General features: G+C 43.2%; 1 protein-coding gene across 3 annotated transcripts in view; it reads right to left on the reverse strand.

Moving 5' to 3' along the window:
• Positions 1-15944, reverse strand: part of CPEB2 (cytoplasmic polyadenylation element binding protein 2) — a gene marked incomplete at both ends in the record, with an annotated part of 49231 nt that extends 33287 nt beyond the window's left edge. The window contains 3 exons of one of the 3 annotated variants that reach the window (XM_079534278.1): positions 1412-1502; positions 12227-12505; positions 14640-15944. In XM_079534278.1, coding sequence (XP_079390404.1) covers positions 1412-1502; positions 12227-12505; positions 14640-15944 — 1675 coding nt within the window. Of the gene's footprint in view, positions 1-1411; positions 1503-12217; positions 12506-14639 lie in introns of those variants that run through there. The other 2 variants (XM_079534279.1, XM_079534280.1) reach the window with 2 other exon arrangements.
• Between the last annotated feature and the right edge of the window lie 7761 nt (positions 15945-23705).

Here is a 23705-nt window from a genome sequence, read left to right on the forward strand (position 1 = left end):
GTAGACTTGGGTTCAGATAACAAAAAAAACATTGGTCCTGAGTGTAGTGAATTCGTTACCTTGTCTGTGATGGCATGCATGTGCTTTCAGTGCACAGCTGTTACCACAGGGTTAACATTCACAGGTTTCAACCTCTTCGAGTTACTTTGTAATGTAATAAAGATGCAGACTGGACAGAAACTGAACTTACTGGTAAAACGTAATGATAAAATCATTAAAATGGAATTCTTCCTCTGTAAGTATCATGAAACAAGAAGTCAGATTTAAGAACAACTAACAAAATTTAATTTCAGCTTCCAGTCTAATGGAGGAAAATGAAGCAGCTAACCAAACGCTACGTACTTACTGATGCTTAGCAGAGATTTTTAGTTTGGAAAGAAAAAATGCAACACAAAACCTTTTGGCTTCACGCTATAAATCTTCAACTGTTACAGGCTGTACTACAGATCTTCCAACTGAACACAGATCTTACTAAACAATGAATAGACTATGTCTTCCACATTACAATAACACACACTTCTATGTATAACTTCAATATATAATAAGCTTAGGGACCTCTAGAATTGAAGTATGGATGGGGGTACATAACTGCATGAATAGAGGTTGTTTGCTTTTTTTTTTTAATTGCTCCAATACTGAGACAGAATTTGGCATAGCAACTCTGAAGTCTTAGATAGTTTTAAAGTTAGACTGTGTCAGTCTAGTTATAGCACCACAAATAAAGTAGTATTTGATAAATCCAAATAAAGCTGTATGAGCCCTACAGTTCAGTGATAAACCCCTTGTGAGAATAAGTATAGAACAACAACTTAATACAATGAGTTACTGTACAATGAACAGAGAAGTTAAAATTGAAGGTCACACATATTCAGCAGAGCCCAGAAGAGTAAGAGGAACCCACATTCTAAAGCAAAGTGTACTTCTGGACCTCTTAGAGCTAACAGAAACCAGACAACTCCATGCATTAACATCTTTCGTGGGCTCTGAAATTGACATTATTTTCATATCGGCTTCCACCGCAAAGAATAGGGAAGACTCGCTGAAAGTGTTTTGATTCTCCTCCCACCTCCTTTTGGCTTGCTGCAGCAGATCAGCGTGTCTTTATAAACTGAGGTAGAACTCCTTGCAGCAAATAAGTCAATTTCAGATAAACCTAGCTATGAATTTTTTGGGCAGAGGAAGAAAGTTGGAGTGGGAAGGAAATAATACCTGTGAAGATACTAAAGCTTAAATTTTTAAACATCTGTAAATCCGTATTTTCAGGAAAATGCAGATTGAGACTGACCTTCTATTTAACTTGAGAAAATAATTCATATTTTAATACGAACCTAGAAACTAAATTAGCAAGCAGTGTTAATTCAAATCCGCAGAATGGATGACCCTTTTTTCTTTATTTAGCATAGTAACATACCTTTAAGTGGATCATGCTCTGCTCTCATAATGTCAATAAGGGAGTTTTCCAAAGAGTGCATATTCAGACTGTCATACATTCTATTTCGATCCTAAAAGAGAACAAAATCCTTAGTATTGGAATACAAATTCTATACTTTTTTTTTTTAACAGGAAATTTGATAGGAAGACATAAGTGCCAGCTAAAGACTATATGCTCAGATACTCTGAAGATGGATAGCAATACAAAAACTTAAGGTATATTAATTTATTAACAGTAAGTTTAATAGTTTAATTAAAATGTAAAACTAGAAATGCACTTCAAAGAACTCCTCTGTATATGCACTTTGATAGACTGTTTCTTTCAGAGGATCTTCTTTAATCAGTTCTAAAGATCCACAGCAGAGCTCAACATTCAGTGGCTTAATGAAGGAGGCTAATGTCTCAATTTAATTTAATGCAGAAGTTAAATAGTGAGTAAGGTCCCAACCTTACTCAGGGATCTAAAGGAGGAGATGGACAGCCACAAATGAAAGATAGCATTTTCTTGGTGCTTTGCTAAGTATCTCTCCTAGGCACGCATGCCCCTGCTGAGACTGCACTCCCTCGTTTCTGGGTCATTAACCTGAGACCCTTTGCGTGCAAAGACATGACTTAAAAATGGTCAGAGCTAAACGGTTCAAGGTTGGAAAATTAAAGCTAAACTATGAAAGAAAATTTCACAAAGCTTACTAAAAGATTATCAGCCTTCCACAGAACATTTTTCTTTTTGCAAGTGCTAATAAGAAAAGTTACCATAACGCCTGATAAATATTTTCACTGAATAGAAAGTATTACAATAAATTACAAATATTTTCACCAATTTAATGTTTAACTCAGACATTTTCTCCTGCATTTTTAATGCCTCAAAATTGCAGAGATAGATGAAAAAAAGGATTACTTGAAACTTCTTTGGTCTTTTTGGAATACCTTCAGAGACTGAAAATAGTTTGCGTAAAACCTTAATCTCCTCGACTTGCAAGGCTTCTGGCTGGCCTGTATCATACTTAAGGCACGATTACAGGATTTTATTATTATCTCCTCTGTGATTGCACTACAGTAACTCTGCAGAGTTAGGAACACACTGCACCTACCTCATGACTGTTAAAATTCTTTAATGCTACAGCCAGTACATACGTAACAGGACAGAAGGGTTCTGACCCACATTTCCCATGACAGTTCAACAGAGTTGAGATGAATTCAAACTGTGCCCTTCAGTAAGAAGGGACTCTTCAATAACAGGGCTGAAAAAAAAGCAAGCTTTGAAAGAGATGTTTTCCCTGAGTCAGAAACCATGATCTATGAACAGCTCTGCGAAACCAGCCATGATCAAACTGAAACGTGACTTTCACCCTTCTTTGAAAGGTTAGTCAATGTGTCATAATATTAGAATGAAGAAGATGCTGTCTTTATAAGCTCTCCCTCCCCTCATGCAACTGCTAAAAGAGGTGGATTTTTGTAGCTATCACGGAACGAAGACAGTAGGATAAAAAGTCTGCTATGTTTATTTGAATGCTTTTTTTTTTTTTTTTTTTAATTGAAACCTTAGGACATTCTAAAAGAAAAAAAAAAAAAATCACTACATTTCATCTCCTTTCATGCCCCAAACTAAGTGCCACTGACAGCTTGAGGTGATTTGAGTATGAATGAGTCTCCTGTAGTATTTGAGTTCACAGCAACCTCATTTTGAGACTATTAGGCTTTCATTCAGTTCTCTGGTTGTCCTAAGCAGAAGCAGAATTAAAGTGAAATGACTCATCGGCTTTCATGCCCTTGCAGGTTTATTTTTCAATAGCAACCTATGAAAAGAAGCCGCTCACTACAGCAAACCTGCTTTCAATGGAAGGTGTGAGCTGTGACAATGCTGCATCTGATCCCTACTGTCCCTCAGCAACAAGCACTCAGAAGACAACACAGTTTTTAAGGAAGTCTTAAATTCAGCTGACTTCTGTACTTGTACTGTAGGCAGTAAATGCTCTTGCAAAACCCAGTGCTGAGTAAACAAAACGCACACTTCACTACCTTTGTAGCCTATGAAGTAAAAGAACCAGTATTTGTAAAACAGAACAGCACGTGTAACGGCTCATCTTCGGTACAGGCTCACTCAGGAAAATTTTCTCATTTTTGATCATGAGATAGATGACCATCTGGTGGTTCCCAGTACCAGAATGAGGCAACAGACACGAACTGGAAAACAAGAGAAGGCACTTCCACGCTGCACAGTGACAGAGCACGGACTGCCTAGAGGCTGCGGCATCTCCTCCTTGGGGATCCCCAAACACTGCCGGGATGTGGGTCTGAGAACTCAGCTCTGAGTGTCCCTGTTTGGGCAGGGGTTGGGCCAGGTCTGATGGATGCAGACATCGCTGCCAGCCTCAGACACTGTGACTCTGTAAAGTGCCACTAGCAGCTGTACTTCAGCTTTGCTTTGGAGAAGCTTTTAAGCAAGGACTCTGATATCGGTAATACCAGCTCACTTGCTTATATAACTTGAATAAAAGGAAACATAATGAACAGCAAGTTTGTGGCACGGTTTAATATAGCTTCACCTTCGCATCATTCCATTTTGCAACTTTTTTATTTCTAAACTGAAAGGTCTCGCGCTGCTGGAAGCAGAAGAAATAAGCTTTCCTCATTCACTTTACACTGCAGGCATTTCATTTCTCTGAAGCTAATAATAGTTATTTGAATTGTATTACTTTGTTTCTGGCAGTGAAAACATAATACAGCCATGCACTGTACAATATAAAAATGTTGTGAAAGCGCTAAAGTAGAATTTAAATACAGGCAATACAAGTATTACACTCTGCTACCTCACTACTACCATCATGCTTGTCCTTGGGTAACATCAAGGTGGTAAATGCTTCAAACTTTTAAGATGTATTCCACCTCAAAACAATCAACTATTTCCTATAAAACAATGCTATCTGAAATGCTACTATCTCTGAAGGAGTGAGATGTCCTTCAAGGAAAAGGTTACTTCCAAATCTTTGGCAAGTAAGGCTTTATAACGCTTAACTGCTACTTTATGTTCCCCAAACACGTACATTATATTTTTAAAGAACACAAGTGTAATCTATGCAAATATAAAGCTTTCATTTCAAAGCAGAACTTAAAAGTATGTCAATAATGTAGGTCACATCCGCAATGGCTTTCTAGAAAGTTCTACTGCAGAAAAATGCCTACAGTGCTCTGAAGGGGTACAAAACTATTACAGCATGCTCAGCTCCATCAGGAAACTTGCACTGTGATTTTCATTAATCTCTGTGACAAGCATGAAAACTAATCTCCCATACATACGAAAGTAGAACTACTTCCGTATTGTTTTAAAGGTCTTTCCAGGTTGGTTTTGAAGATTACTTCTTATCCTCTTCTTGAAATAAAGAAACTAGAAGATTTATTAACATAAAGGCACCGATACCCAACCGAACTGCATGTTAATACACATGTATTTCTAGGCTGTCCTGATACAAAGAAGTCCGTTTTCTTCCCCAACGACGAGTTCCTGCAGAATATTTTGCATTGCCCTCACCTCTGTGGCACATCAATCCTGTGTTAAGCAGCAAATAAACCGTGGCTGTGTCAGAAGGTCCATGCCTCAGTGGAATGTCACAGCACAACACTAGCCTTTCCTAGAGCTGATAAAGTTAACTACTCCCACGCATTACATATTCTCACACTAGTTTCATCTCCTTATAACTGTAGAAAGATTTGAATCTTGCCTGACCTACGTTTCCAATTATAGAATCAGATCTGTGTGCACACATGGAAGAACTGAAAAGGAATTCTAAAGATTCAGAGACACATAACTGATAGAAATTGTCACCTCAGAAGTTAAAGCTCGGTAAGCAAATTTACAGAGAAGTGGTACTTATTTTCTATATGTACAGAATTATGCAACATAGGGAAAGCATGAAGTATTCTATCCAGAGGATGCAGTCAGCCCTAGGACTCTCTCAGTGTCATGCAAAACACAGATTTCAGATGTATTCCCCTCAAACATCTAAATGTGGAATGAATGGCAGGAAGTCGGCTTTCTCTGAAGAGCCACTTTCATCACTGAGCTGTTGAATAAATCATTTTTCTTAGTACAAAGTATTTAGGACTTTATATATATCCACACAATTTATGCAAAGACTATTCAGTTAAAGCATTTGCAGAGCCTCAGTGCAGTCACCTCTCAAAGCTTTATATTGTCACTTATACATAAAGTAAATACAGACATGGTCAGAAACTATTAAATTACAAATACGATTTTGCTAATCCTTACCACAAACTCTAAAAATAGATGCTCATAGTTAAGCAGCTAAATACCTCTGAATTTCAGGCACATTTGTTAAAGTACTGATCTGTAAGAGTTCTTGAGGTAAAAAATAGGAATTCCGACATAGGTAGTGAATTCAGTAAATGCTAATATCTTTACAATATGTTACTTTGCGTGTCCCTTCACGTTCTGAATAAATGTAGCACTATCCAACAGGGGCTAAAAACAACTTACAAGTCATAAAGCTGCTAGTCAGGTTAGAGTACAGCCTTGGCAGCTGCGAAAGAGACTCTGTATCTTTGACCTTGATGATTTAAAAGCTCAATTAAAAAAAAAGGAACAACCAACCACCTTATTCTTCATCATTTCCCAAAGTGAAATGTTAACATGCTTCCATTTTTATTTTTGCCTTAAAAATGATCTGAATAAAAATACATTCTAAGACCAGAATGTAACAGCTAATCTAGTAGTAAAGTACCCACAGATTAAAAAAGTAAATGAATGTAGTCCATTGCTCAGTGTTAACATTAGGAGTAATAATATAACAATTCAGTATAATATATGCTTTAAGATGTCATCATTTACTAACATCCAAGCTTTGAGTCATTCTCTATTTAGTGAGGACATACTGTAATTGTAAGCTCATTGCTAAATCTCTGAATATCATAAATGAGAAATCCAATACTAAAACTTAAGACTTACTACAGCTCTTGCTCTATAAAAAAAGGAAGGAGAAAGCTTTGAAATAGACACGTAAAATTGCTTGGTTACTTTACACGGTGTCATTAGTGGTAACAATGAACTGTAAGGTCTTGTAGACATCTGAGAACAGTCAACTTGACAATGTAAGAATTTCGAAGTTAAAATGACAAAAATCAGCTGTATAAGCTAGCTAAATAAGACCTAAAATACACTAAGAACAGTTCTTGTGGCAAAGACATGCCTACTTTGCAGATATGTATTTAAAAACAACAACAGAAAAATCCCAACAGCATTTTACTGCTTCCACAAGGGAATACTTCAGCTCAAGAATATACATTCATGAACTGGCAGCAAACCAGACACATTATGGAGATGATTAAGAGCTTGGCAAGACTGACTTACGAGGCAAGACCAGAAGGTTTGTGTATGAATAGCTTGGACAACATGACTAGAAGATCATTATATAAGACATTTGAAAGGGAAGCTTTTATCCAGAATTACTGGAAAATCTCCTTCAGCTCACTGCTCCCAAAAATACCTGGTGGCTGCTCTGCCCCTGGAGACATCCAAGGTCGGGCTGGAAGGGGCTCTGAGTGACCTGATCCAGCTGTGGGTGTCCCCATTCATTAGGAAGTTGGACTAGACAACCTTTTGAGGTCCTTTCCTACTAAATTCTATGATTCTGTATCTATGCAGTCTTGAGTACTGAAATATAAACATATCAGAACATACAGTAAATGTGCTTTTGGACAGGTCTTAAGTGAGAACACTCATTTTAACTTCAGTCAACTGTGCTTTGGCACAGTGAACAAGGCTAGATATGCTACTTAGTATACCAACGACATACATGCCATCATAGCTGCTAAATATAAAGTTCAATCCTCCTAATTTGAATTTTTGCATTAATTGAATGAAGTAAGAAGTTCAGTAACTAAAATAAATTTTAATAATAAAAATTCTTAGTTCTGAAAAAGATAAAAAAGCATGCACACATCTATGTTGTACATACGTAAAACATTCATTTGATTATCCATGTAGTCACCAGCACTGTTTATTCAAAAGTACTGAACCTGACGTTAAGAGCCTGTCAGTAGACTATTGCCTCCAATTCGGAATATCCTCACTTTATGGTCCCCAAAACGCAGAAATCTGGTTTTGTGCATAAGCTTTAGTGATATTTAATCATATCCAGGCATTCAATCTATTGCATCAGAAATCCCAGAGCACTGTTTTGTCACAGGTGTTGCCTCAGTAAAAATAAACCAGAAAAGCCTGACTTATGAATGTTCTCACATTCATCCGTGGACTAGGATAACTTCACAGGTAGATACTTTCAAGGCCTTCCACATTTAACCAGAGCAGCAAAACACTCAGCAGCAATTCTGAACAAACTGATCACACTTTTATGAGTATAAATATGGCAATTAAGAACCTAAAATGAAAAAGTTACTCTTCAGCTAGAATTGGCCAGTATGTGTATCATCCGGGTAGCTGTCAGTTAAGACATGAATGCACCTTTAATAAACCATCTTAAATTGACACTCAGAATCTGAAATTTTCTGAGCAGAGGTGACTGTAAGACAGAAGCAGTGTGACAACAGCAGAAATTAATATCCAAAACTAACACCTGCTGGGAAGTACAGTTTTAAAATTCATTTTACTTCAGAAGGGTTTTTGTTTTCTTTGGAACTTCAGCAAACTTCAAAGTAAATTGAAAAAGTAAAATCTGCGTTTCTGAGAGACTGTGCCTCACCACAGAACCCCCAGCTGGAGAGCTGCACTCAAACGCAGAAGAATGAAGTTCGGCTTTTAGGACCATGAACATTACATGTACTGTTTGAACAAACAGGAAGGACAAATCAAGGTGAAAAACACCCAGACATGCCATGCATTTCCTGAATTCAGAAGAAACGCAAACTAAACTCATATTCATTTCAGTTAAACAGTGTTTTGTTTTTTTTTCTTTTTTACTATAATGAAAATTCTTCTTATTGAACTTGCTGTAGCTTTTCATAAGCTTACTTGCAAAATATTGAGAAACATTAAACTTTCATCAAAATAGATTTGTACACAATTTTATATAGATATACACACACACACATATTATTTTCCTCCTCCAATGAATGTAAATAGGAAAAAAGCAAGCACAGACCTCTGGCTTCCATGGTTACGTTTCAGCCATGGGAATGCCCAAAGCATGCTTTTGGGAAAAATCAGTACTAGGGATTACAAATGTATTTCTAAACTTTATACCCACGTTCAGTTGTGAGTTTCTTTCTTTCTTTGGTACTGCCTATCAGAGAATAAAGCATCCGTACCGCAAGACTGAGCTGGAATTCAGGACAGTACGCGGTCAGCGGTAACAGGTACGTTCTTCTAGAGAATTAGGTTATCTAAAAAAAAAGGAGCCTGGGTTCTCTTTAAGGAGAGAGAAGTAGGCTACTGCATTAAAATGCTTAAGTTAGACAGTGTAACATGCACTTCTAATTGTTCCCCAGTGATTCCAGCGCAAGGCAATAATCCCTTTCCTATATGGAGTACCTGTAATGGTACAAGCAGTGTGACAGAACTAAAACTTGTAGAGACAATTTCACCCGTGAGAGAGCTTTAGTCAATGCATTTTAGGGGGAAAGGGAAGCTTCTTACAGAAAATCACAAAAGCTGACTGTTGATTTATACATGACCAAGTTAAACCAGTGTTGTCATGATATTTTAACTACTTCTATTCTAAAAAACACAAAAACAAACTAAAATCGCCAACGCGTCTTCATAATGGCCCTAACCAAAAGCAGCCTTACTGTAACCACTGAGAATGCAGTTTCACATGGGATATCCTTCACTTCTAACTATGAAGTACTGAAAATGTGCTTTCATCTGTTCACTGTATGATACAGTTATCAGTAATAAATTATATCAGTTGTCCCTGATATGTTAGTTTAATACCAAGAAATATTGCTTTCATCACAATTAGCATCAGCTCTACATTGGGAACCCCTCCCCCAAGCACCAAAGAAGTTCCAAAAGGGTAAGCTTTGAATTTTTGTACAATTTCTGTGCTGATCATCTCACTGATACTGAACATCAAACTTTGCAAAACTAGAGAACTTTCACACATGCTTAGCAGAACATGAGTGACCTGCAGAAAAGTCTATCTGCGAGAGCACTGGCTTTTCTACAACTGCTAAGCCTGGACTAACCTGAAAGCTCTAAAGCAGCTAGCTAAAGATTGGAGGAGTGGTGCTTTACCCCCTGCCATGCACAATGATGACTACAATTAAAACACTGACACGTGGTCACATGGAGAGGTATTCTGCAAAGCTGCGAATGATGCAGTACGTGTTGAACAGGCCTGTGAGGCTGCAGTCACTCTCTGGAAGCTTGAAAGTAACAGGGAACTTGTACATACGTGTAAGTGCTCTGCAGCAAGACTTTCAAAATGCCTCAAGTTTAATGACTTATTTTTGAGTGTCTTCAGAAACGGCTACTGTACCTTTAAGAATCCTCAATCGAAATACCTCAGCCTTTTATGGAAGGAGACAAGCACAGTACAAATTAACAAGATGGGTGTTTGACAGCACCACAATTGCCAACACAAGTCCTGATGAAAAGAAGCACGAGCTCTAAACTCTATTTAACTTTTCATTGTGACTTCTAAAATTTAGCAGTCATTACAAGGAATCAACCATAACAATAGTATAAAAATTGAAAAATAAGAACACCAATTCAATGTAGCAAAATAATTTATGGAAGCATCTAATGTTTCCACAATAGCAGTAGGAAGCCTTCAAATAGGAGTATTTTTACTGATTTCTGCAGCTACGACTTCATACACGCAGGAGATTGACAGATGTAAAACATAAGTACAGTTAGACAAGCAGCCCTATCTAATTGGTGGCTCTGGTGTTCTCAGAGAGAGGAATAATGAAGTGCACCCATCAGCTCCCTCCCCCCAAAAAACACAAAAACTTAATAAATTTATTTTCTAGAATAAATTTCATTTCTAGAACCAAATTTCAAGCTTTTTTCCCTACCCTAATATATTGGAATGCTTTAAATTATAGTTGGAATGCATTTTTGTTTAGACAAAAAATGAATTCATCTGTATTAGATGACCACAGCAGATGCTTCTTACAGTTCAAAGCAAGCATCATCCTGCCTTGTAAAGCATGCTGAGGAAGTAAAAATATATTCACCACTTGTACTTGCTGCCTATGAAGTCCAGTGGATACATCACCACAGTTTCCACATATGATGGTGTTCATGTCTTTAACCCAATTCCTTAGGCTAGTATCTTGAAAAGACACTTCAGTGTTAACTTGCAACTCTTCCTGAAGCACACTGCAAAGCACTCCCTATCTGTAATCTGTTTTTCTTAGTTGATCAGGTTGAAAATGTAAAGAATGGCATCTTTTTTTTTTTTTTTTCCATCTTTTCATTGATAAAAAAAAAAAAAAAGACTCAACCAAGATCTTCCAGCTAGCAAAGCCACTTAATGGAACAGGTCTTCACAGAATGGGTAAATCCTCCCAAGCTTTCATGCCCAACTTCAGCATGGCCCAACCCCACTGTCAGGGGTGCCCCATGAATACTGCCAGTATCAGCACTCACTCAGGCAGTCAGCACATTGCTTCTCATGCCAAATACAACTCCACCACGGAAATGCTAAGAAAAATAGAGACCTTGGTGGGAAATCTGCTCCCTAAGAACACCCTTTTGCAACCACTACAGCCACATTAGGTTCAGGTGGCTAACTGATGGAGTACATCTATACAAGTTCAAGTATGATCACAACGATGACAAATCAAAACTCTGAATCACTAAGCATGAGACTTAAGAAAACAACTATAATAGCTGTATGTTTCTTTACCTCCACCTTCTAATTATTTTCCTTCCATGTAATACTTTTTACTTTAGCCAGAATACAGTAGCTCTGTGTAAGACAGACTGAAGCTGATACAGGCGTGAAGAAAATTAAAGAACGTACAGTATTCATGGACTAATCTACTACTTTAAAATGCATAGTTTCTAAATCAAGTCGCCCAAGCTCTTTTTTGTAACTTGAAAGAGTAGCCTAGAAATTGTTTGAATGGTAACTGAGATTTGGCATCCAAAATAATACAGTTTCCAGCTATCAAGAAATGGTAACAAATAAGGGAATCCAGGCAAGCGCATAATGAATAAAATGGGATCCAAACAACAATGGATGAGGTTGCAGTTAAGTGACTTACCTGAAGCCACACAAGAAATCGCTGGCAAAATTCAGAATTCATAGTACTGACACATCTGCCTGTTACACACTTCTAAATCACAAGGCTTCTAGCCCAAGCATAATAGCCAAAGCTTAATATTAAAGTTGCTAGAATGCAGAGGCAGCAAATCTTCCTAATACACAAAGATCAGAATAGAAGACCAGAAAAAGACTTCCATGATTAAGATTCAGAGCCGCCTGCGAGGTTTTGCAAGAAAATCTGTGTACAAGGATAAGTGAACAAAAATAAAGAAAGCCACACCCAACTCTAAATCTTCAAGGGATTTATAAGAATGTGAGTGTTATGATAAGCAGAAAATACTTGCTGGGTTAAACATTTCTGCTCTTCTATTGCTGCATTTCCATCTTCAGCGATAGACAATATTCTTAGTTAACTGTAAGGATCATGTACTGCTCAATACACTGAGAATCTTGGTGCTAGTTGCTACCAAGAGTAAAAATTATACACGAACACAAATTCCAAACAGAGTATCAGGACAGTAACCACTGCTGAATTCTACTTTAGTGAATGCAGACAGATGCTACGCAGGACTATGAACACACCAGTTACATACCATCCTTACCTGCAAGGGAAGGAGAGTATTACTGTTGTTGTCAGTTCGGAAAACATTATCTTCAATCCATGATTTTGGAGTCAGTGATGGAGTGGAGCGAGTAAATTTAGGTGGAGCTATGACATTACCAGAAAAGGGTTTCTTCAAAGGAGAGATCTGGTTCATAGTTCCTGGAATTCCCATGTTTCCAGTTCTACGATGGTCTCTGCCATGCATTCCTCCCCAGGATATATTTCCTGTGCTCCAGCCACTACTCTGATTGCTCCAGGGTGACTGCTTCAGAAGAGGCTAAAAAGAGAGATTAATTCATATTATTTTGAAAATAATTGAAAATGATTTTTCTACTTAAGAGCAAAGAAACACTAAGCAGTCAATGCTCGAAGATTCCTATAAACTTCTTTTTTTCTGATGTTGTATTAGATCATTATTGAGGCCAAGTAAAAAATGTAATACAGCCACAAGAAGTTGCCTTATTGAAACTCTCCCTCCTCCACAGGCCCTGTACTGGCAATTTAGGTTTTCATCCTCACAGGAACTGCCAGGATCCTTCATATGTATGCAGAGAGCAATCCCAGGGTTAAATACGGTGTTACAAAAAGGATCAGGCCATTAATCACCTCACTGATACACTATTTCATATTTTATAGTAAGATATCTGGAAAAAATAACACAAGAATTTCAAGTTGGTCATTTTATGTCAGTAACAAGGAATTCAAAAATTAAAATTCTGCTTCATTTTTTCCCCCAATATTTTGAGTATTGCCATCTCAGTACCGTCACAGTATTACCATATAAGAGCAAAAAAGGCACTGATCACTGTGCAGAGAATCTGTTTGAAGAGCTATCTTAACATTTCCACATTAAAATGCATTATTCTGAAGCTACTGCTCAAGTATTTTTGGAGTCATATACTGGACTATCTCTGGAATTCCACAGCTCACACTCTCTTATAAAAAGATTCTTCTCCCTACTTAGAAGCGGTACGAAGTATTTCTGTACCTCAACCACTATGCTCCTCAATATTAAAAACGTAAGCTGTCTTCAGAGCAAAAATTCTATAGGGGAGAAGTTTTGGTTCCTACAACTCGTGCTAAGGACAGACCCCGGCAGCCGCTGTACCACCAAGAGGTGGACCCACTGAGCCCAACCGACGGCACAGAGAGGATTTACCTTCGGTGTTCTAAACCTGACTCCTGGAGGAAAGGCTTTTCTCACCACACAAACGGGTGCGGGGTGGATGTTCTAAGTTAAGTTTAAAGCTGAATGCAGCGCTTCAACCTCAAAGGCTGCAGGTAGCCCTTAGCTTGTAATTTCAGTAACTTAAACATTTAAGGCACATTGATATGTTATGGTTTATACAGAACTTTCTGAAGACAGAGAGAGCTGTAATACCCTCTCCGCATGAAAACAAACAGAAAAACACTAAGACCATTTTTGGTCAGGTAATCAAGCAAACATCCCATTCTGTATAATTACAGATAATTACGCTGTAGAACTTGAACGCTTCGGCTGGAATTTTGGGAGAGGCCAGCGTTGTGTTGTGAAACAAACCTGAGGAGAAAATGCCAAACGCCAGCATGCCTCTAACACTGCCAAGCTGGGCTGTCACGGGCACAGCCTCGGGCTGCCCACAACTGATAACGATCGAGAAAGCTCTCCTATGGTGCGGGGACGCCTCTGAAGAGCGCACAGATACTGAGGAGAACCACCCCTGCACCACCACAGTCCAAAGTAACTCTGTGACACCTCAGACAGGATCACTGCATCGGGGTTATGAAATAAATTCCGTACAAACCCACCTCCACTGTTTTTTCGGTTTTGTTTTTAACGGACAGGATTTGCGTTACAACGAAAGAGAAATGAGGGAGAGGCCCGTGCCACCCAGGCCTTTAGGGCCAGCAGGCGACGAGCGCGGCTCTGCCGCTCTCTGCCTTCCAACAATCACTATCCTGTTCCAAGAAACAATACCAACTTCCAGCCGAACACCAAACTGTCACAGCACGCTTCGTTACAACCAGCAGCGAAGCCAGGCAGCCCGAAGCACTGCCCCGTCCGCGGGTGCAAACCCACGCCATTTCGGGATGGGCGCTGACAGCCCCGGCAGGGCGCGCGGTGCCCGCAGAGTTGCGGGCGGCCCCGGGCGGGGCGGCCAGGAGCTGTCACGCGCATTGTTCGGGGCGCGCCGCGTTCTCCGCATGCCGACGGGGAGGGAGCGGGGCGGGGGAGAGGAATATTCCGCCGGCGAGGCCCCTCCGTGAGGCGAAAAGGCGTCTCCGGGGGCGCGGGCGCCACGCGCCCCTCCACCTGCCCGCCGAACGGGTGGGGATCGGCGGCTAACTGCCTCCGCCCGAGCGCCGCCGCCTTCCCGCGGGGCCGCAGGTGCCCTCCCGTGGCGCGGCGCCCCCCGCTCCGCTCCCGGTACCTGGTGGTGGTTGTAGGAGTTCCGCTGCTGCAGGAAGGCGGCGGCGGCGGCGGCCGCCTGGTGTTGGTGCTGGAGCTGCGGGCTCACCGGGGACCTCCGGTTCTGCTGCTGTTGCTGCTGCTGAGGTAAATTCATCTGCGGCGGCGGCGGCGGCGGGGGGGCGGCGGCCGAGAAGGGGCTGCTGAAGGGCCCGGCGCACGGGTTGTGAGGAGACACCGGCGAGAAGCTCTGGAAGAAAGCGGGGTTGATGGACGACGGGATCCCCGGGTAGAAGCTGGTCTCGGACTCCGGGCTCGGCGGCGGCATGGCGCTGATCTGCCCTCCGCCGCTGGAGACCGGAGGCTGCTGCGTCTGCTGCGGAGGCGGCGACGAGGTCTGCACCGACCAGGGGGTGCCGAAGCCGGGCAGCGGCGGAGGAGGAGGGGAAGCCGCCGAGGAGGAGCCGCCCCCGCTCTGGTGATGGGGGCTGGGGATCTCCGGGCTCTGCAGGCTGCTGAAGCCGGAGCCGAGCCCGCCGGGCAGGAGGGTCCCGGGGCTGCCCAGCAAGTGGCTGTTCGGGGGGGACTCCATGGGGGGCGGCTCGGCTCTCGCCCGCGGACGAGGAGGAGACGGCGGCGGATTCACGCAGGAGGCGGCGGCGGCCACCCCCACATCGGGGTCGGCGGGCGCCGGTCCCCCCGCGCGGGAAGGGGCGCCCCGCTCGGAGCCCGCCCGGCGCTCGGCGGCGCTGAGGGGCCCGAGGCTCGGAGGCGGCTCCGGGGGGCGAGCGCCGAGGAGCTGGAGCTGCTGCTGCTGCTGCCTGCGCTCCTGCTGCCGGTACTTGTCAGTGGGGCGGCTGAACTGCTGCTGCTGCTGCTGAGGGGGGTGGCGATGATAGTCGGGGGGGTGGCTGCCGCCGAGCTGGGCTGGGCTGAGCGGCGGCGGCTTCAACTCTTTCCTCTTCTGGCTCGGCGGAGGAGGCGGCGGCGGTTGCTGCTGCGGTTGCTGCTTGTTTAAATCCTGCTGGGGGCCGAGAGCGGGTTTAAAGTCGGAGGAGGGGTGGCCGGGAGGGGGGTGTCCCGGCGCGGGGCCGCTGCCCAGCCTCTCGCCGCCCGGCTGCTGCTGTGTCACCACCGGCGGCCGCTCCTCCTGCGCGCCGCGGGGATGCGCCGGGAACAGCGCGGAGGAACCGGGCGCGGTGGGTGAGAAGGGGCAGGAGGAGGAGGAGGAGGAGGAACGGGAGGCGGCTGCCGGCGAGGGGAAGGACCACGGCGGCCCGGGGCTGGGGCTGCGGCTGGGGGCCGGCGGCGGGCCGGGGTCCCCCATGGGCCGGCGGGGCTGCCCCGGCCCCACGGAGAGACAAAGGTAATTAACCTGGGGCGGGGGCGAGCGCTGCCGCAAAGCGCTGTGCGAACCTAAAAATAGCCACTTCCTACAATAAAGCCTTTTTCCTCGTATAACCCCCGCTACGCTACATACGGAAATCGGAGCGTTTTGATAATAATAAATAACCCTTTTTTGTCAGCCCTCCCCACCCGCCCCCCCTCTCCACGACAATCCCTCCTCTAATTTTCACGCACTGCCCCCAAAGGGGCACCCCTTCCTCTCGCAGCCGCGCCCGCGCCCCGGGGCTCCCCGAGCCGCTACACAACACCGCGGGGCGCTCCCGTCCCCGGCCGGCCGCCGGTCACCGAGCGGAGCGGGCGACAGCCGGCCGTACCCCAACGCTCCCGAGCGGGACTAACACTCCTCACCGCTGCCCCCGCCCCCGATAGCGGCCGCCGGCCGGCTGCAGCCCCCTTAAGAATGCCGGAACATCCGTCATAGTCGCGTCACGGTCCCGCCCTCCGTCCGACCTTGGTAATGAGCCGGCGATCCCGCCTCCTCATGAATAATGCACGATCGCGAGGGAGGGGATGCGCTCGATTCCGCCGAACGACGAGCGCTTAAGGTGGGCGCTACCATTTAAAGGGCGCGGGGAGAGGAGAGGGCCTTTAAGCGACTCCCTGAAAGTGCGCCGGCCTTCGACGAGGCATCTACCCCGAAGCCGGAAACAACCGAAATGGAACCATTTTATTGTGTCCGCGGCAGCCGGTGCTTCCGCGGAGGGAGGGAGGTGCTGGGCACCCGAGCCGTGGTTTCTTCCGCCGCCCCGTGCCGCACCGTCCGGCGGGCGGGGCGCCCCGCCCCTCGTTTGCATTGACGCAGGCGAGCGGGCCGGGCCCTGGCGGCACGAGCTGGGGGATGTCGAGGTTGGGCCTGGCCCCGGGCTGTGTGCTGGGCTTCTGCTGTCAACTCATCCCTGCCGTGCCCGCTACCCGTGTCCTTCAGTGCCACATCTCCACGTTTTTTGAGAACTGACTCTGCCATCTCCCTGGTCAGCCTGTTCCAAGGCATCACCGCTCTTTTTGAGAAGAAACTTTTCCTTACATACAACCTGAACATCGTCTACAAAACCAGTGCACTCAGCTACTCCTCTTAAGGCCTGTACTCCAGACCCTTTGCCAGCTCTGCTGTCCTTCTTTGGACACGTTCTAGGAGACCTCTTTGAGCCACGTAACCCATCCACTGACCCAAGGAAAACCAAGGCTAAGGCAGGCCTGAGGTATCACAGATCACGGAGTCACAGAATGGCCAGGGTTGGAAGGGACCTCAAGGACCATGAAGCTCCAACCCCCCTGCCACATGCAGGGTCACCAACCTCCCCATTTAATACTAGGCCAGGCTGCCCAGGGTCCAATCCAATCTGGCCTTGAACACCTCCAGGGACGGGGCATCCACAGCCTCTCTGGGCAGCCTGTTCCAGTACCTCACCACTCCCACATTCAAGACTTTCCCCCTGACATCCAACCTAAATCTCCCCTCCCTCAACTTAAAACCATTTCCCATTGTCCTGCTGTTATCAACCCTTTCAAAGAGTTGATTCCCCTCCTGTTTGTAGGTTCCCTTTAGGTATTGAAAGGCTGCATTGAGGTCACCCCGCAGCCTTCTTTTCTCCAGGCTGAACAAGCCCAGCTCCCTCAGCTGGTCTTCATAAGGGAGGTGCTCCAGTCCCCTGATCATCTTTGTGGCCCTCCTCTGTTTTACCCTTTTTTATGGTTCTGGAAACATGGCTTTTAGCAACAGTGTTGAACACAAATAAGTAGCTGCAACTATAGGTGTAATGCTATTGCACATGTAGATATCCTTGAAAAGAACAAATTAAAGGGCCTCCACTTGTTTGCTGTAACTCAGTGATGAGAGTGGTGTACATCTGCAGAGTGAGTGATAGCACACTTAAGAAGGGTCAGTATATGCCTGATTTATCCTACTTCTCCGTAGGCATCCATTAGTGGCCTCTATCAGAAGCTGCATGGCTGCTTTCCATTTGGCCAATGGATCTTTGGGCTGAACCAGTGCTTTAATTATTAAATCTGTGTTCATTACACGTGTTTAAACTGTAAAGGAAAAATGTTTAGTTCTACATATCTACAGTCTTCTTTGATGCAATCATGTTCCTGTAGACAGGAGTAAGCCTGCATGGGTGTGTATATTTAGATGTCTATGCTACCTTGCGAGCTTGCCATGCAAATACATGTGCAGCATAGAAGACTAATTGCTATTTTATTTTTTCTCATATTTCAGTTAATATTTCAGAATTGTTCGTTATATTGGCATCCATTCTGTTTCAGGAGCTCTGCAGCCATCTTACAAGTAGCAAAAAACAGGGTACAGATCAAGGCCCTGTTGATGATGATTGCATGCTGAGTGAATGCTGCCTGCCGAGTGATGGTTGCTCCCTGAATAGCGAATTGCTTCATGGCACAGTCCTCATAAACATGGCTTCAGAGAGCTGTAGAACTGGTAGGATCCAGCTTCCCCTTGCCTTCGTGTCACACGCCTGACATTTGGTTATGTGCAAACCTGAACAGAAGCTGTCCCACAGCTGGGGCATTTGCTGGCATCTAACAATGGTGAAGTAGTGCTGCACTGTTCACCCCTATAGCCAGCTGCCTGTTGCTAGCAAGTAAGGCAGGAACTTCTTTGACTGCAGTATTTGTCCCCTTGCCTGAGTCCCAATTCTTGCAATTCTTCTAATAGAACTGTTGTGGAGTTCACAAGTTCTTTTAAATTTGGAAGACAAGAGTACTCACATCCTCTGTGGCAGCTTATCTCTGCCATGGTAGCTATCTGCCCCAATCATGCACACTTATTAAAAAACTTTCATGGAGGAAATCTCATCTATTTTTAATTGTATATAAAGTAACCATCCGCTCTGAATTAGTTTCCTAATCTTCTGCAAACAAGAGACAGGTGCTACCAAAGTAATGATTCATCTTTCTCTAGTACAGGTACATTTAGAGAGAGAAATCTCATCTCTCCTTGCTGGTTTTGAGGAAAGCTCATGGCTATATCCTGTTCAGGAGCTCTTTGGTGCTCATTGGTCTTGTGGTACAAATAGGCTCCTTGACTCTGACACAAGCAAGAATGGCCTTATTGAGTCAAACCATGCATCCTTCCAGCTGTGTGTCTACCAGCTCCTGCCTCTGAGAGCTATGAGCCCTTAGCTCGTTTGCTGGGGCCACAAGTTCTAGCTTCTTTATCAAATCATTTCCTTTCAAGAAGTCATAGGCCCAATTCTCAGAGTTTTTTTTTCCCTCTCCACTTCTTAGTTCTCCACTTGAGCATGTGTCCTTCACACTCCAGTGCTTTATTTTTAATTCTTCCTTGTAATCCTGTTTTCTTTTTTTTCAGCTGTCCCTTTCCAGAGACCTTTATTGGATTGGGCAGTAGGAAAGACTGTCTGAAAACACATGCCTAAATGGATGTGTAGGAAACTTGACATTTTTAGCCAATTCTTTCAGCTACCTCAACTGTTTGCAGCTTGGAGGTCTGCTAGATTCGCCTTTCCAGAATTTAGGTGATAGTGGGATACTTGGGTTCCTCATTCTAATTTCAGAGCAGAACCCCTGTCCTGGATGAGCTGAGGGAGCTAGGAGTCATGCAGCTCCGGTAAGTGGCTGAGAGGAATGGGTGTCAAGCCATGTGCAATATCACTGCCTGTAATATGTGCATTGAAAAAAGCAGATGTGGCAAAACAAGCTGTCGGATAGGTAAAACCATATATACCTAAGTTATGGTTCTGGCAGCCATTAATCATCCTGCTTCTGTCTATTCACTGTAACAAACATGCCAGATGTCCACTTCACTTGGGAGGCCCATGCGGAACTGAGGCTAACAGCTCTCCAGGGTTTGTCAGCGCAGTAAAGACGATGGCCATCTGAGTTTGTCTTGCTGTGTTCTGCATCATCCACTGTGCATGAAATTTTGTGTGCCAAGTTGAACAAGCAATGCTATAGAAGAGAAAGCATAAAGACAAATCACAATGAGCTGTATTAAGACAAATCTGGTAAGCTGTAAGGGTTCCAAAGCAGCTCTTCTGGCTGGAACTTAGGTGGCATGAAAGCTCTCGTTTAGGCAGTACTTCTGAATTGTACCCCTGAGTGGTTATTGCCTCCTCTAGAAATTGCCATGCACAGCTTAAGTTCTTTCCTTTTCATAAAACCAGGAGAATAACACCTGCTATTGGCCAGTGTTAGAGAGACAGTATTATTATGTGAGACAGAATTTTGGCCCATCATTCTGCTTTTCTGCTTGAACAAAAAAACCTCTAAACTTTTAGTGCTTATGAAAGCTGGAAGGGATTGTGCTGAAATACTGCCTTCCTTGGAGCGGCCAGTGGGTTTAACTTCTTTAGAAATGCAAGTTCTTGGTGTAGAATCTGTACCTTTTTCTAATCAGATACTGCTAAGGATGTGTTATAATTTTGGGGAATTTGTGATCAGTCATGAAATGGATAAAAATCAAACTATGATATGTAGACTTCTATGTATTTGCTGAGCTATTTCAGTGCTTCCTCATTTTGTAAATTACCACAAACACCAGAATATTGGGAACCTAGCACATAAAAATGAAAATAACTATGCTTCCAGAATCAGTTGTTCCCCTCCCATTTGTTTTTTTGGAAGGTCCCAGTGGCTGTGATTTTGAATATAGGCCACAAATAGCACGCTAACCTAAAAATTATCTTTGCTCTCATGCTCGCATTCCAATACTAAAAGCTGCTTCTCTGGCTTTTTTTTTTTTTTTTTTTCTTTTTCCATGTTACAATTAAAAGCAAACATAGCTACAGGTAGTTAGTACTAACTTCAAAAAGCCTTTTTGTTGTGGAGTGGCTCAACACAGAGAGTATCTGTGGCTACTTGTAATGCAACAAACTCTTTCGAGAGCCCACAACGTTTATAGGTCTTTCACCACTTACAGTGATTTACTGCTCTGTTTGACCCCTCTTCCAAGGCTCTGCAGCTACAAGAAAACATTTTTTTCTCTGCCATTTTACGTTCTCTCTTTTCCCATCTTCCCTGTGGTTTGTTCCTGGGCACCTTTTTCCAAGCTCTGTATTTCAGTAGTGCTGCCTGTCCTGCCTCATTCTCATGTGCTCTGCTGGCAGGTGTGTCTTGATGTCACCTGTGGTCAGGCTGTTCAAAGAAGCACTGTCTCCTGTCTGTGGTCTGTGGCATGTGTCTGCTTCATACATCAGCCTAAGGTTTGAAATGAGCCTGCATATGCATTCCAGGAACAGCACATTGTTCTAACTGGTAACAAAAATACATGACTAACGTGCTTCTGATAGAGCCGCTTCCTCTTAACCTTAAAGTTGATTTTTGTTAATGACTGCTTCCTCTCATGGAAACATGGAAAACAGTCTGGGACTGCTGGTTGTTGTTCAGTAAGAAAAACAGATGATGAAGTTTGACATTTCACAGGAAAAAGATGTCTAAAGGTTTATATCAATGTGTTTTATTTACTGTTTTTCTGTTCTTGATTTTTTTAAACCCTGATAACAAAAATCATGCATTGCTGCAAAGGAGGTGGGCAAGTCTTTTTTAGCAGTGAGCAGTCTGTTGAGTCACAGTAACATACATTCCTCTTCAGTGCTTTTTTTCTTTAACAGAGATTGTTCATCATCTACATTTAAAAAATATGAAAGTAAACTGCTGTTTGATCACCGTATGTCAGAATAAAATTAAAAGCAGAGAGAAAACATAACATGAGGGTTTGACATAGTTTGCTTCGTTCTGTTGTTCCTGTGACCGCATGCCCATGTTATGTTCATTTTTTATAGCTAAAAAATCACAAAATCTGTAGGAGTATTTGTTCCCTATTGAAAGCCTTTCTTCTACCACAAGGGCTCTGCTGCCTACTAAACTTGCGGGATATGGATTCTGGTCACAGAAATGTAAACCAGTGATTTACTTTGCTTTTTCTTCTTTTTGCCCTGGAGTTTAACCAGCACATTAGACTAATATTTTGTTGCTTGCTAGTGGCGGTTTCTGTTTCTTTCTTCCTTTCTTTTTTAACTTTCTTTCTTTTTTTTTTTTTTTTTGGTAGTGGAAGTCATTAGAGTTTCTCCCAAGAGAATCACTGCCAAAGTAAACAAACATCTTCATGAAAGGAAAATAATGTCTGAGGAGCATTCAGAATTCCATGTTTTACAGAAGAGTATTTATGGCAACCAACTAGTGAATTAAAGTGAAAGAAATCCCATTACTAGTTTGCTGCTTTGCTGTGCTAATCAAAAGTGGCAATTTCTGCTTGCTTCTCTGCCCTATGGTGCAGGATCTCAGTATAAGCTGTAATTTAAAATGAAGGAAAATATGAGATGAAACTCTTTTTAGAAGTAATGTTATGTTGGGTGTTGTTTTTTTTTTTTTTTTCTTTCTTAATTGTTGGTAATTGTATAGAGCTTCTGCATGTAAATCTCAGGGGAACTGCTATTGTCTCCAAAATGTTCTGCATGTGGTTGGCAAGAACAACAAGGACAGAAGAAAGTTCAGCTAAAAAATTCATAAAAGCTGGCTGGTGGAATGCATTGCAATCAGCTGTACACCTTGGCTTGCTTGTCCCTTTGTACTGATCATTTTTAGCTGAGATGAAGCATTCTGAGGAGCAGGAGGCTGGCAGATTTGCAGCGTGGATTGTTCGAAGGTTTAAACACTGTGACTATCTCATCTTACTGCAAGTCTGTAGATAGAACATAAGCTCGAGTTGCTGAAAAGTGATAGAATGGCTCCGTGTGCATAGCCTACAAAACTGCAAAGGGCTTATTTTCTGTGTGCTTTCTGCGTTCCCTCCAGGAGAGCAGTAATTCCCCAGTGGAGCAAGCACACTTTGCATTTGCTGCTGATGAGACTGTCTCTAGTTCTTTGTTTGGGCAGTGGCTTTCACAAAGGGGACCAGTACTCACTGGGAACTTGCCAGCACCATCATATGTTTCGTGACAAATGCTAAGTGTTCAGAAAGTTGGCACTACAAAATAGATACTGTCAATCTCTGTTTAATTCTCAAAATGGTCTGTAGGATTTTAAAGCTTGTGTTGTTGCTGGTGCACTCACCCATCAGATAGCATTTTTAACAGCCTTTCTAATATGGCCGGTTAATTTGGTTATATTACTAGGATGTAAAACAAAATGATTCCTAGGATAGAGATTGCTAGATTGCTAAGATTTTACTGCTGATGTTTTTTCCAATCTGCTGCACGCTGAAGAACAGTATGTCTAGCCACATGTATTGCTATAGTCAGACCATGGTATCTTCTTGTCTTCTTTCCTATGTACAGCTCAGACACAGCTGCCACTATTTACCAAACACAAAGGTGTTTTTCACAGCTCAGGGGGTATGTTTGGGTTCTGCTATAAGGAACGCATGATACATCTCCATTAATTGCATGAATGTTCGGTGTATGTTTATGTACCTGAATATTATGGTGTTCTCTTTGAAATTTTAGGGAGTGAGCTCATAGATCTTTGGATAGATCTCTAGAGACATGATGATTCCAGTGTCAGAATGATCTGCTCCATAACCTGACCACACTTAGGAGGCCAGCGAGGAGACCCAAGGAGACATCTTGAAATTTCTGAGCAGAGAGACTTTGGCACAGAGTTGGTGTATGCTGCATGGCATTCTGTTGGTAGCCTGCACTGCTGGTGCAGCAGGAGGAAGCAAACCTCTGACAAGAGCTAGATCTGTCACCCCGCAGGACTGCAC

This window comes from Tetrao urogallus (genome assembly GCF_951394365.1).
Source record: "Tetrao urogallus genome assembly, chromosome: 4".
Lineage (NCBI taxonomy): Eukaryota > Metazoa > Chordata > Aves > Galliformes > Phasianidae > Tetrao > Tetrao urogallus.